Source organism: Verticillium dahliae, genomic scaffold (assembly GCF_000150675.1).
Source record: "Verticillium dahliae VdLs.17 supercont1.6 genomic scaffold, whole genome shotgun sequence".
NCBI lineage: Eukaryota > Fungi > Ascomycota > Sordariomycetes > Glomerellales > Plectosphaerellaceae > Verticillium > Verticillium dahliae.
The window spans coordinates 970334-983875 of NW_009276926.1; the positions used below are offsets into that span (position 1 = coordinate 970334).

Sequence of the window (13542 nt, forward strand, 5' to 3'; positions counted from 1 at the left end):
CAGGAGCGGGACGCGTGCTCAGCGCAGACGGCGTCGTGGGTGCCGCCGCTGTTGCTGCTGGTGCTGCTGCTGGTGTGCGGCAGGACGGCGCGCGGGCGCGTGCAGCCCCGGGACGCGGCAGGGCGTGTGGGACCGGCACCAGGCGCCGGCGGCGATGACGGCGTCGCAGTCCGGCGCGGCGCAGCTGTGCGCGGCGCAGAAGAGGCCCGTCGCCGACCGCGGGTCGGGGCAGTCGGGGATCAGGCAGCGCGGGGTGTGCGGGGCGCACATGTGCGAGTCGGGCGCGCGCTTCAGGTAGCAGCCGTCGAGGAGGCAGGTGTCTTTTTTTTTTTTTGGTCTGTCAGAGGGGGCTGCACCACATGTCGGCGTGGGAAAGGGGTAGGCTTACGTCCAAGACAGTATGCCCATGTCTCGTTCCTGTCGGCTGCTTTGCGGGGACGGCTGCAGTTCTGGGCCCGGCAGCGGGTGTCTGTGATGATGGGTCAGCTGCTGCTGCTGCTGCTGACGGGGGCTTGGGCTGTCTGGACGTGCGGTCTTCGCAGTAGCGAGTCTCTCCGGCTTGCTTGTGGTTGGGACACATGACGTTGCCGGCGCGGTGGCGGCAGGCGTCTCGAGAATGGTCAGCAGGAATTAAGCTGATGGCGTTGGCCAGACGTACGGTCTTTGCAGTAGAACGAGTAGAAGGTGATGCCCCGCTCGTGAGATTCGCATCTCAACGCCCTGCGATTGCAGCCCAGCCGCGCGCAGGGCGTGCGTGGGAAGACGGGGGGCGGGCGCTGCTTGCGACGGCAGTGAAAGAACATGTTGAAGCACGGGAATGAGGAGTCGGCAAGGAGAGGGCGTGATGGCGATGCGAATAGCTGATGAATAGTCGGCGAACTGATGGCCCAGGCTTCACGGCTGATATAGGTCACGGTTGACAAAGACATTGAGGCTCATGACAGGGTCGCAAATGTCGGGATGACCGGCATGGAGGGTGCATGAGGACTTGTCTCGGGCATCTACAGCTGGTTCGCACGTCTCGTCTGCAAGGGCGGTTGCATACTACTATGAGTACAGCTTCATTTCTAGCGAAGGACGATGGCATCTACAGCTATAACATCAGACCGAGACGGGGAGTCTTGCTAGCAGGAGGATCTCAAAGTTCGCACTCACATCATCACAGCCAATGCTCATACCTCAACGGAGACCTAACCATTCCAGCTTCTCAACCAGCAAGCGAATGGGTATGGCCTGCTGATAGTTTAGGGCTCAAGTGAAACGACCCTTTGTTGAATGTCTCGTAATCCGTTCGGTGTTGTAGTGCCGCTTGTTCTCGTGTTGACGACCCTGGCCTTCGTAACTTGTTGACCATGGTATGACTTGGATATTGACCTCCAGCAAATACGGTGATCAAAGAGGCATTGTGGAGCGCAAACGAATACAAAGAGATTCAGTTCGTTGGCTAAACATTACGCAAACTGCTGTCCAGATGGAGTCCCCTCAGCATGGTTTCCTATGCCCCTTGATATGAGCAAACGCTACACACCAGGCAAATTGAGGTTCTGTTGGAATATCACCTGTAAGTGTTCCTTTCCCCATTGATATGAGCAAACGCTGCGTCGGTCCCACATCACATAGCATCGTCGTCAGCTTCATATGGACCATGCAAGGTACAGCGCTGGCAAGTCATTATCGAGAGACAGTCGAAAGTCGGATAAAGCACAAAGTCAAGATGAATGTGTGGTGATGGATTACCGCCTGCAGCGTCTGCTGGCATGTCTACATAGTCTCGCCTCTATAAATATCATGGGTATCGTAAGATGGACGTTCTGCGCTCAAGGCCGCCGATTCGATGGCCTCTGTCCGCAGTCCAACTCTGTCCGGCCGACGTGGTATGTCAACCTGCAGGCGCCCTCGAGACGCCGCCCAGCCGGAAACGCTCGCGCTGAGAAGAAGAGCATCTGGAAGAGGAAGAGGACGAGCCGGAAGACAAAAGCTGTCTTTTGCAGCGCGTAGATGGCGAGGCTCAGCAACATCGACGAACCATGGGCATCAGAGTTCATTCCAGTTGAATAGTTCCTGATCAAACTGGAGGGCTTCGGTGATTGGTAGAGTGATTTGTCCATCGTCGACTCGAATGACCTGATGCCCACGTCAGTTGCCGCACGCACCCTGGAGTGTGGAATTCTTGTTACTTCAACATTGCGATGAACCGTCAGGGTGTACTGTCTGTGAAGTCCTCAAGAAATTGCAGTGAAGGGGGGGGGGGGGGGGAATTGATGGTCAAGACACCAGGGCGCCGATGCGACGAACGCAGGACATGCTGCTTTATACCAAACAACGCATCAAATACTGCCAGCACATGATACAGGGGGCGGCGCGTCCCTTGCCAATACCCCCTAACCGCCTCCGAATCAATGCGCGGATGCGGCACCGCAGACCTGCCAAAGCACACGAGGCACCTCCTCTTGAAACATCGCGTACGTCGTGAATGACCACTCGAGCCCCCCCATCCTCGCCCTCTATCTGCTTCGTGTCCGAGGCGCCTGCGACCCTGCGCCGTCTCCAGCCACGAAGGCAAAGCAAAAGGGGGGGCGACAATCCAAGTCGGTCGAATGCGCCACGCGGTGATGTGATGTGGTATTTCGAGACCAAGGTTCCGAGAGAGGGCCCCTCTCACATGCAATCATCTCGGTCGCACAACATGCCCTGGTGGCCCCGGTTCCTGACGAGAAGGACAGCGTCGGGTGTAACCGACTCGCGCTGGTCGTGGGCATGGTCGGGGCGTGACTTGGCGGGCTGCCATGACGCGGGTCTTGTGGCTTTGTCAGTGGGCTGAGGCGGGTGGTGACGAGGTCATTTACAGGTGGCGGGAAACGAGCAAGATTTATTCCGCTGACAAAATAGTGCCATGGGACATGGGGAGGAAGTTGTTTCTCATGGATACCTAAAAGTTTCAACCTTATAATTCCATCAGCGTAGTGGAGGCAAAGTCTGGCGAGAGAAGAGATGTGGGCCTGAAACAGGCTCATGTACAGGCTTAGTGTGACCAGTTTCCGTCGACCAAAGCAACTTGGCGCAGCGGAAGCGCGCCGGGCTCATAACCCGGAGGTCGGACGATCGAAACGTCCAGTTGCTATCGGCTTTTTGCTTTTGCACCACAAGCACCACAAGCACCACAAGCAAAGCTTGACAAAGGAAGAAAAGAAGATTCTTTTTGGCGGCACTTGTTATTTCCTTGCGGTTATACATAGTGATGGATTAGCTGGGATGTTCGCCTAAAGAACCCTCTAAATCCTTCCCTCTATGAAAGACTTTCGAGTGGTATTCGGCCAAAGTTCTACGATGAGGTATTGTAGCTACACAAACCTCACCAGCGCTCACACGACGCCCGATCACATGGTGACCGTGTCATGAATCAATAGCCAAGCCGCATGATCAATAGATACCTTCACATGTCCATCTCACGTCCCTGCTGGCAAACCAACGCTTGGCTCCGACCCCAGCTCCATCGTAGACTCATAGTCCGAGCTCGTCGCAGCCGCCTCCGACTGGTCCTCCGGCTCCTCCGTCCTGCGGTCCTCCAAACTCAGCCTCTCGAGCAACCGGTCCGGCTCGTCCGAGATGGAAATGGTCTGCACCGGCCAGCTAGCCCGCAGGTGATGCGCGCCCGTGCCCGTGTTGGACCGGTCGTCCGCCATGTCCGTGACGTCGCGGTCGAGCACCTCGGCGACGGCCGGGGGCATCTCGCGGCGCAGAATGTGGAAGAAGACGCGCGCGATGTACAGGCTGCGGCCCTGGTCCTGCAGGCCCTTGGCGCACAGCATGAGCGTCGACACGGTGGCCTCGTCGGCGAGCGGGTCGTCGGCGCGCGCGAGGTCGCGGATGCACAGCTGCGCCAGGTAGAGGAGCCACGTCAGCAGCGAGTCGTTCCAGCTCTCGAACCCGTGCCGGAGGTAGTACAGCCGCACCAGCACGTCGAGGCACTGCCGCGAGTGCGCGCAGATCTCGCGGTATGCCGCCACTGGCGACCCGCTGCCCTGGTCGGCGAACGAGTCGAACAGCGAGAGCATGACGTTGTGGTACTGCATACTGTATCGGGGTCAGGGTCAGTCGTGGCTTGGTCGGAGGACACGAGGAGGGGAATTCTGCAGAAAACGAAGGACAAGTCGGAGCTTGGGTACGCACTGTATCTTGAGATGGGCCGGCAGCGCGATGTAGTCCGGCGACAGAAAGGCCGGCAGGCTGTTGAACCACGCGACCAGTCTCGTCCTGAAGACGGCGGCATCGTCGGCCGTCAGCTTGGTCCCCTGCGCCCTCTTGCGCGCCGCCAGGTCGGCAATCTGCGCCATGATGATTCGAAGCTGGCTGAATATGATGAACGTCTCGCCAGACTGCACCGACGTCGGCATCTGCGCCGACGGATACCTGACCCAGATCTCACCGTACTCGCCATTGTAGGCCTCGATGTCGGCCAGCGGCACCGCCGGGGGCGTCGTGAGGACGGGCGGCTGCCACATGTGGAAGGCGAACATGCTGTCGAAGCGCACAGAAAGAGCGTCAGCCGGCTGTCGCCCAGAGGTCCATCGTTGCGACCATGGTCTAGCATCGGGGGGACTCGGACTTACCCCTGATAGCCAAAGAGAGCCCATGCCGTCATGCCGTACACCCTGCGTCGCAGCGGATTCCGAACGTGGTCCAGAGATCCAAAAATCTGCAGTCTCTCAGCCATCCGCGCCCCCTGCCGTAGATACTCCGTGCCGAGCTGGTCCAGGCCCGTGGTCGAGTACCCGGCGCACATGATCATGGCAGCCTGGACAGTGGTAATCGTGTCCTCCCCCGACTGCATCTCGATCTCCCACAGCCTCCTCGCCTCGGCCAAGAACTGGTACGTGAGCTTCTGCGGGTCCCAAAACCGGTATCGATCCGAGATGGCGCTGTAGCCGTGCTGTCGAGGAAGGGAATCGAGAGTCAGCATCTGCACAGCTCCAAACAGAGCGTGGAAAAGGAGGCGGGACACTCACGCAAGCTTCGGCCATGACGGCGTTGAAGAGCAGCGGCGAACAGAACCTGTGCCGCTCCGAGACGAGGTCCTCGAGGAAGATGTCCTTGTCGAAGAAGGTGTAGAAGGGGTGCTGCAGGATAAAGTACACGCCCATCAGCCGCCGCACGACGCTGTCGGCGACGGCGATGGACGTCCACGTGGATCCCCGGATGGTCTCGACGCGCCGGTCGACGAGCTCGACGGCGTGGAACGGGATGCGGTACACCCGATGCCAGTCCTGGTCGCCGAGCCGCGCGTCCTGCGGGCGCGCCAGGAGGCCCACCGTGTTCTGGTAGAGCAGCGACTTGGTGTAGGGGATGGAGGCGTCCTGCGCGAGCGCCGCCGGCATGTGCTTCGCGTACGGAAACGTGTACGTGTACACGAGGTCCGGCCGCACAGCCATCTGCAGCAGCAGGTCGCCGTCGCGAATGTGCGCGCCGAGCGTGTCGAGGTCGGCGCCCTCCCTGAGCCGGCGCAGCACGCCGGCGACGTCGGCCTCGGGCGCATCGCGCAGGAAGCCAAAGAGGTGCTCGAGGTTGGAGTTGCGCAGCTCAAGCTCGCCGTGCCTGCGCCGCAGCGACTGCCGCGGCGTCTCGAGCTGCGCCGTGTCGTAGACGCACTCCTTGCTGAGGCGCTGGCAGCGCAGGCACTGCGGCCTGTGGGCGGAACACTGTCGTGAAAAAAGGTCAGATGCTGGTCGGTAGACGAGGCCATGCTCTCGCGCGAGGCAGAGCTCTCACCTTTGTCTTTTGCTTGCGACATTCCTGGCAGGCCGCCGGGGCTTGACGACGCGGGGGCCGTCTCGTTGTTGGTAGTTCCGAGCTTGAGGCCGATGTCCTCGTCGTGAGCAGTGGTCCTTCAGAAGGTGTCGGCAGGATTCGTCGATGGCGATCCTGGCGGGGGGGATGGGATGACATTGGTGCTAGGCGAGGCAGCACAGGCGCGATATTTGAATCGGAAGGTTTAGACAGTTGAGCCAGGGCGAAAAGGATACACAGTCCTACGCAGCAAAGACCCTGAACAACACAATACCCATGTGCCTCGATAGAGGCAATTCCTTATTGACCGCATCACAGACAAGTCTGCAGCACAGCAAGCAAAATGATCCAACAGACAGGTTGGCAATGCGGACAGTCTGGTCCGCGAACGGATACCGGCGTTGATGCGGTCATCGTGATGATGTTTAAAATGGAACGGTGAAGACCGTCCTATATTGGTGGGGCAAGGCTTGGTTGATACTCCTCCTGTCGCTCGTGCCCAGAAGCACCGAGATTCCGTCACATTCTTTTCGGAATGGCAAACGGCATCAGGCGAAAACGCGTCTCTCTTTCCTAAATACCATGCCTTGCTTGCTGGCTGATGGAACGCCGTTGCTACGCTGTGACCGCCCGTCGCGCCGGCACCCATAACACCCAGTCTCAAAATAATGCTAATGCTGTACTGATCCCAGCACGAAAAAGTAGGTCCCTCTTTTGTAACCACATCCAGACCAAGACGTTCCTATCTTGGATTTTCTTCTTCTTCTTCTTCTGCGAGCCACCGCCACCATCAGCACGAGTGTCGGTCCTCTCAACCGGCCCTGTTGCGGAGGCTGCTAGCACGACCAAAACCAGGCAGCCACTTCCTCCTTGTCCCAGCGACGGTACCGGCGCCGTTACCCAGAGGAACGCCCCCTCCTGCTCCTGCTCCACCTCCTCCGGCCCCTGGGGCGCCAGCCAGGGCTGGATCACTCGTCGTTGGGCCCTTGCCGCTCGGGGTAGACGGCAGGCTTGGCGCCACCGACATGGTCGGCGTTGAAGGGCCGCGGTCCAAGACTGGCGCACCCTCGTGCTCGACCTCACTGCCTCGTCGTGGTTGGCGCTGAATTGGTGGCGGCGTTGCGCCGAGAGCGCGCGTGTCGTCATCCACCATATGGGCCCGATGAACCCAGGAGGGAGTGCCGACACCGCTGTTGATGGACTGCCTCCCCGTAGGCGTCGTGGACACTGCAGGTTCAGGCACCAGATCCGAGGCGTTGGGTGGTGCCGCAGACCCAGTACCACCGAGAGACCGTCTCCAAAGCGTTTTCATCCTGCCATCACGAGGCGTTGCTGTGGCCGGCCGCGTAAACGGTGGGTATGGACCGCGGCCTTGTCCCTGCCCTTGCTTTTCACTCGTTTGCTGCGGCGTATGTGGCCCAGCCTCATTCGCCTGCATCTGACTGTCGGTGCTATCACGTCGTCGGCCGAACGACTTGCGCAGCTTGCCCATGACTGGCTCGGGGTGTCGTGAAGTCGAAGCAGATCCTGTCCTAGCATGCAGACTCGACCTCCTGTTAGGTGGTGGCGGTGCGCCGGGACCCCCAAAGAGCGCCTGCTGAATAGGCACGAGGTCTTCGAGGGGGTCCGGCCACGAGAGAGGCGCGCCTCCTCCGCCGTACGATGCTCCCGGCCCAAACATGGCGTCCGTCTCCCAGCCGCCAGTCTTGGTCGGGAATCCGAAAAGATCTGGCGATGTTCGCCCGACTTGTTTGGGCTCCTTCCCTTGTTGCATCCAAATATCAAGGCTCGACTCAAGGGACATGATGGACGCATTGTCGTCTTCATCGCCATTCTCCTGTAGCCAAGCTTTACTCTTCCTGTGGGAGATGGTCGATTCGTCCGCAGATCTAGGGCGGGGCTGAGGCTTGAGTGGTCGCCCGTGTCCATGATGAGCAAGGTCGGCTTCGTAGCGCGTTGTCGTAGCTGAAGGAGCCATAATCGGCGCTCCACCATTATGCTCAGGCACTGGCTCTGGTTTCTCACCTGCCCTCTGCGATGATGAAGCAAGAAAGCTGCGCTCGTTTGTTGTTGTGTTTGGTTGCTGCACAAGGGTGTCGCCGCTGGAGTTTTTGAAGCGGCGAAGGGTCGAGGTCGAAATGGTATCTGGTGTGGGCGGAAGAGCCTGGTCGAAATGAGGGCGCCCGTTCGGGGAAGGGGCATCTGTCATGACTCTCCGCAAGGCCTCACGTTTCTCTTGTTTTGTCTTGCTTTGCGATTGGGATCGTGTGCGAGCCACCTTGTCAGTCGACGGAGACGCACCGTTCAAGGCGTACCCTTCCAGCCGTTCCAGCCTCTGCAGAGGGGAGCTCTGCTCGATGACATCGGTTATGGACTGGTACTGACCAGATCCGCTTCGCGAAAAGGAGCCGGAGCGTGGGCCACGGCTGGGCGTGACAGTTCGTGATCGCGGCATCGATGCTAGATCAGAGGGATTCGAGTACGCTCGGGAACCCGCATGTGGCCGTACGCCTTCGATATCGTTCTGCAGATATCGATCGTCGCTCTCCTTCTCACCGTAAATGCTGGCGAAGGAGCTCTCGCTCAGGACGCTGAGACTTGGGCTCACCATGCCGGCCCTTCCTGGATCGGTGTCCGCCAGTCCTTCTGTCAGTTTCGGTAGAGTAAGGTTACCCCTAGTACCAAGGTAGACGTTGCGTAGGTTCGCTGTTGTTTCTGTCTTTTCAGACACAAAGCTCGGCATGCGATTGAGTTTCCTGACGTCCTCCTCGAGCCTGGCGAGATCGGCAGCCCGAGCCTTAGGAGTCGGGGCGTCGAGGGAGGCGTCCATATCGGCTAGGTAGCCTGCCGTCTCGACCTGGCGCACCATTTCTCTTTCTTCCACGAGCTTCTCGACCCGAGCCTCGAGAAGCACGATCATCTGAACAGCCTCTTGCACAGCCTTGTCCCGTTTTTCCAGCTCCTCCAGCAGTCTATCGTTGACTTCCTCCAACTGCTCCTTTTCAGAGGCAAGCTGTTCCACCTTCTCCTCGAGGGTCGTTTGGCGTTCGCGGCGGTGATATAGTTCGAGTTTTAGGTCGAAGTTTTGTTTATGCAGCGTTGAAACAGTCTATAGGAGGTTAGCCATGGTGCCTCACTTGCGTGGTTTGTGGTCTGGCGCTTGGATTTCTCACAGCTTCCATTTCCTTGACACCCATGCCCTTCTTCTTGCTTGGTTCAGAACTGCCGCTAGAGCCTGGCCGACGTCCATCAGCCGACCCTGCCTTGACAGGCGAGCTTTGTGCCGTCCGAGTTGGGGGTTCAGCAGCAGCAGCCATCTCTTCAGCCAAACGTGCGGCGGCAGCACGCTCTGCCTCCTCTCTCCTCCTTTGTAATCTTTCTTGCAGGAAGCTCGATGTCCCCGAATCGGACGCTAGTTTTGGCATAGTGGATTGTGATCTGGGTATCGGGGGCTGCCGGGCGCAAGTAGTGTGGTGGTACCGATGGGAAGCATGGTGGGCGACTGAGGAGGGTCTGGGAGGTGGTGCCGTGGCAAGGTGGGAGTTGGAGCTACTGGCGCTCTGTGAGGACATCCTGATGTGGGATGCGTTGGTGGAGGCTCGTGACGGGGCGCGTGAGTAGGCAGAAGGCGGGCGCGACCTCTCGCGGGCTGCCGCTGAATTTGAGCCGTCCATGTGCACACTCGACGGGCGCCGCCGTCAGCGTTTTCTGTTTGTGCTGAAGGTTTGTCGTCGTTGGTTGGATGCGGAGGGGGCGGCAAATGCGTTGTTCAACGCAGTATCGTTCGTCAATGCAGTTCGGGGCCAGCAGGACGGGATGATGCTTGTTTAAAGGGAGTGGAGTGAAAAGCGTGTATCCGGCGGCCTTCTTCTGAAAAGAAGCGAGTATGGGTAATCCCTAATGGGACTGCACGAGCGCGGGAGACGTGACCAGGCGCGTCGGAGAAAGGCGAGGGCGCTATGATGGTATAGTGGAGGGCGTTATGACAAGCGAGCAGGGCTGAACCTGGTTAGGACTTTGGGCGTGGGCGAGCGGCATGTGTTGCGTCGATGTGAGGCTATACGCAAGCCGTGTTCGCTCAGACAATGAATAAATGATGATGAACGTGGAAGTATATGGCTGAGCCCAAGATGCCAATGGCAGTGCGTGAGCTTGTTTTTTCGCCGTGGCCGGTGACTGCGTTTCAGTCCTCGTTTGCGGCACCGAGATGGTGATGTCTGATGTCTGATGTCTACTGTTGGGTGACGAAAGGGAGGGTGGCCCTCGACGAATGGCGACAGGAAGCGGTTCCTAGTAGCGGCAGAGGAAGAAAAGAAAAGAGGGCGGTCGATGCCCACGCTGGGAACAGGAAAGATTACAATAACCAGGCATCTGTCTGGGGTGTGATGGTTGGCGCAGCGGTGATTGCAGACAGGGGCATCAAGAGACGAGTGCTGGCACGGATGCCGGGCAACAGGGCGGCAGTGGGCATCAGCGTTCCTGCGACGCGCGGTAGGGGGAGAGAGAGTCTGGGAGGGTGTCGGCTCGTAGGTACGTCACAGCTCACCGGCCGGGTCGACTGGAGGGAGAAGAATGTAACTTGGGCTTTGCGGTCGTGAATCGTGTCTCGGGAGGTTGCCAGCTCAGTTCATCCAGCGCCTGGTGCCTGGTGGAGAAAAGACGGTGGAAGGTCGAAATAGAAGGAAGCAGGACGCGAGCGAAGGGCGGCGCGTCTCTACAGGAGGATGCAGGAGCAGGAAGAGGGCTTGTTGGGTAATGTGCCTGTGGGAGGAGAAGATGGAGGAGAAGATGGAGGGAGACAGAGACAGAGGCAGAGGCAGAGAGACAGAAAGGAGAGGCAGCCAGGAAACGACCTCCACTTGGGTGCCGTCTGCTTCCAGCGAGGTGAAACGAAACGAAGTGACGCCCGGCACGACGGCTGCTGTTGCTCATTGGAGTTTGTCGTCTCGCCAGTTGTGCTTCTTTCCTTCTTGCCCGCCAATTGTGCCTGGGCTGTGTGTGGGCGTTGTGGTTTGTTGTGCAGCATTAGCGTTGCGTTGGCCAGCTCCAGGTACATCCTCACCAGGTACTGTACCCAGGTAGGTAGGTAGGTAGGTAGGTAGGTAGGTACCTAAGGTACCTACATGTCACTGGTGTTAGTGCAGCTGGGAGGCAAGTTGGGCTGGGCCGGGCCTGCCCCTGGGCCCCCTCCATTCTCCATTTTAGGGCGACTTCTCAGCCAACGTACCTACTATGTAGCTTCAACAAGAGGCATAGGGAAGGGGCCGCCCGCAACGGACCCTCCCGTCCAGCCCACTAGCTCTTCCTGCCCTTCCTCACTGCCTTGAATGATTCAATCTGAAGCATCTCGGCACCTGCCAGGCAGTAGCGACGAGTCCTCCTTCCAGGACCGACAAAAAAATCTTCACAGGCTCCTACCTGTCCACCGAACATGTCCAGTTCTTCTCATGTATCGCTTGTATTCTAATGCAGCATACAACTGACAATCTTTCACTGACATTCCTTGCATCAGTCCCCATTTCTCTTCCTTTTTTCTTCAGCACGCGACGACCGCCAACCGTTCAGCCCAAAGTCGGCCCAAGAACGGATCGGCAATCAGGCCGGGTCGCTATGAGAGGATCAGGACCTAGCAGGAAATACCTCCCCGTCACTTCGTCACACCCCAAGACACCCAACCTCCTCTGCCCAAATTGGCCCTGCAGTCGCTCGATTCGCTTCACCTTGACCCCTGCTTCATCAACATCCTTCACCCTCCAGCCCAATCAGCTTCCTCTCCAACGAGACGGGAACGCGACCGCCCCTGGCTTGAGCCCCTCCTCCCGGGGATGTGATCCGTGAGAACGCGCCAGCGAAATGCCGCCCCGTCACACCAAATTCGAATGATTCTCAGGAGAAGAGGCCTCTCAGGAGAAAGGGAGTCAAAGTCAAACGAACGGGCATCCGTCATGAATCAGGCCCGTGACACAGACACAGGGCCGTGACACTGGAGTCTCGCTCCTTTCTATCCATGCATGACTTTGACTGACACGCCGATCGAGCTAGGTGCCCCGGTGGAAACGCAAACAGCACCACGTGCAGAAGTCGTAGAACCAGCTGCACTGCACGGCGTTTGCTTCATTGGAAGGGGGAAGCCCGCGTCTACCCCACCATGGTCTCCCTCGATCCGGCACACCTGTTCGGCGCCGTCCTCTCCCTCGTCAGTAGCGCAGCCAGCAGGACCGTCAGGAAGCCAAGCTTCGGTTTCGAAACCCTACCCGCGGTCTCTCCGTCGCTGATGCTTGTCTAGCCCCCTGGAGTCTGCTCAGCTGTGTGTCGACTGCCTCACGGAACTCTACCAATATCCTCTTGCAGGCATCCTCAGATGTCATTGCGTGCGTCGGAAGGGTGGATATAGGCGTTTGTTCGATTTCCAGGGTGCCTGTAGCGAGGGCAGGGGTCTAAAGTGCTTGCCGCAAGCTTTGACAGCATGTTCGGCGACCACGTTGCCATTTGGCATTCGCTGCATTCCAGCCCTCAGCATCACCTGGCCTACATGCGCCTGATCCGCCGCGCAGCGTGGCTTGGCGGTCAGTTTGGCGGTCAGCACAGCCATCAAAAGACGGAGGTCGGAATGCATGAGTCGTTGCTGGCGCGAGCGACGCTCAATCCGCGACGCCGTCGTTGACGATTCATCACTCGTTGTTTCTCACAAAGTGGATTTTTGCGACCACTGACGATTAGGCGCAAGCTTATGCTGCAGATCGCGGCGGGTGGTCTTGTCGAGTAAGGTAGTAGCCGTTGCTTCACCCGCAACGCTACTTGACCCTGCCCAAGCATAATTGCCGGAGCACAATCGAGATAGCCAGCCCCAAACCTCCAACAGAATATCTCGCGTGCGCTACCTCATGTGCAGCCTTGCATGTATTGCTCAAACCACCTCACTGTACCGGATGAAGGGCTTATGGGTTGCCCGGGGCTTTGCATCACCGAACTTCAATTGTACCAGACAAGAGCCACGTTGTGTACAATGCTGGTATGGACAGGCACATGTGCCCCCACGGACGATGAATGTACTTCTCCCCCCTTGCATTTCTCATGTCAGCCCTCGACGTATGGAAATTGCGCTGCCCAGATAAGAATCCCATACCATTTTCAGGTCAGGCTTGGGCGCATTCACCTCACGTTGTTTGTTTGTTGTTTGGTTTCCCGTCCGGATGGCGTTTCTTTTTACCAAACCCTGGAAGGTCGCTGACGCCATCTCATCCGTCTCATGACGCGCCTGAGCTTGCTTAGAAATGACCTTTCCAGGTCGGGAGATCGTATCGTTTATGTCTTTTTGCGGAGGGTTTGGTTGGCAGCAGTGTCGGGCTCTGCTGGCTCGAGTCGATTCTCTCCACAAATCGGCTTCTATAATGCGACTGCGGCATAGCGTTTGGACGCTTTTCGCAGGTTTGTTATGGTGCTCGAGACCCATGTCATCAGAGAGGTAGCTCGAGCATGCTTTACATATCCCGTTCGTTCGCTACTCCTGCCACTCTTGGCCTGTTGGTCGTCTTTGGATGCGCGATCTTTGGGCTTCGACTGCAGAGGGTTTGTGGGAAAGCCGAGGTCAGGCCTGGCGTGACAACGGAACAAATCATTGACCAACAGGCACAACGAACGACACTTGTTGATGACGTTCTTTGATGCCCTCAAAGGCCTTCGTACTATAAACAGTCTCCAGTTGGAGACGTAACATTTCGCATACATACAACGCCAACCGCATCCCATAGATCCATA

The 13542-nt window shown here is 58.3% G+C and overlaps 3 protein-coding genes and 1 non-coding gene across 4 annotated transcripts; 2 read left to right on the forward strand and 2 right to left on the reverse strand.

Moving 5' to 3' along the window:
- The first annotated feature begins 3049 nt into the window (after positions 1–3049).
- On the forward strand, positions 3050–3121 carry VDAG_20122. Its single transcript has one exon. It is a non-coding gene; the product is annotated as a tRNA-Met (tRNA).
- A 325-nt stretch (positions 3122–3446) lies between these two features.
- VDAG_03849 (uncharacterized protein) lies at positions 3447–5943 on the reverse strand (the record flags this gene model as incomplete). The annotated part of the gene is made up of 5 exons (XM_009653933.1): positions 3447–4074; positions 4171–4518; positions 4611–4930; positions 5007–5696; positions 5767–5943. 5 exons carry the CDS (start codon positions 5941–5943, stop codon positions 3447–3449), a joined length of 2163 nt encoding a protein of 720 aa, XP_009652228.1.
- A 652-nt stretch (positions 5944–6595) lies between these two features.
- VDAG_03850 (uncharacterized protein) lies at positions 6596–9458 on the reverse strand (the record flags this gene model as incomplete). Its single annotated transcript, XM_009653934.1, has 2 exons — positions 6596–8893; positions 8958–9458. The coding sequence occupies 2 exons, from the start codon at positions 9456–9458 to the stop codon at positions 6596–6598; spliced, it is 2799 nt and encodes a 932-aa protein (XP_009652229.1).
- Positions 9459–11932: 2474 nt separating this feature from the next.
- Positions 11933–12550, forward strand: VDAG_03851 (uncharacterized protein; the record flags this gene model as incomplete). The annotated part of the gene is made up of 4 exons (XM_009653935.1): positions 11933–11984; positions 12071–12155; positions 12241–12388; positions 12512–12550. 4 exons carry the CDS (start codon positions 11933–11935, stop codon positions 12548–12550), a joined length of 324 nt encoding a protein of 107 aa, XP_009652230.1.
- Positions 12551–13542: the final 992 nt, after the last annotated feature.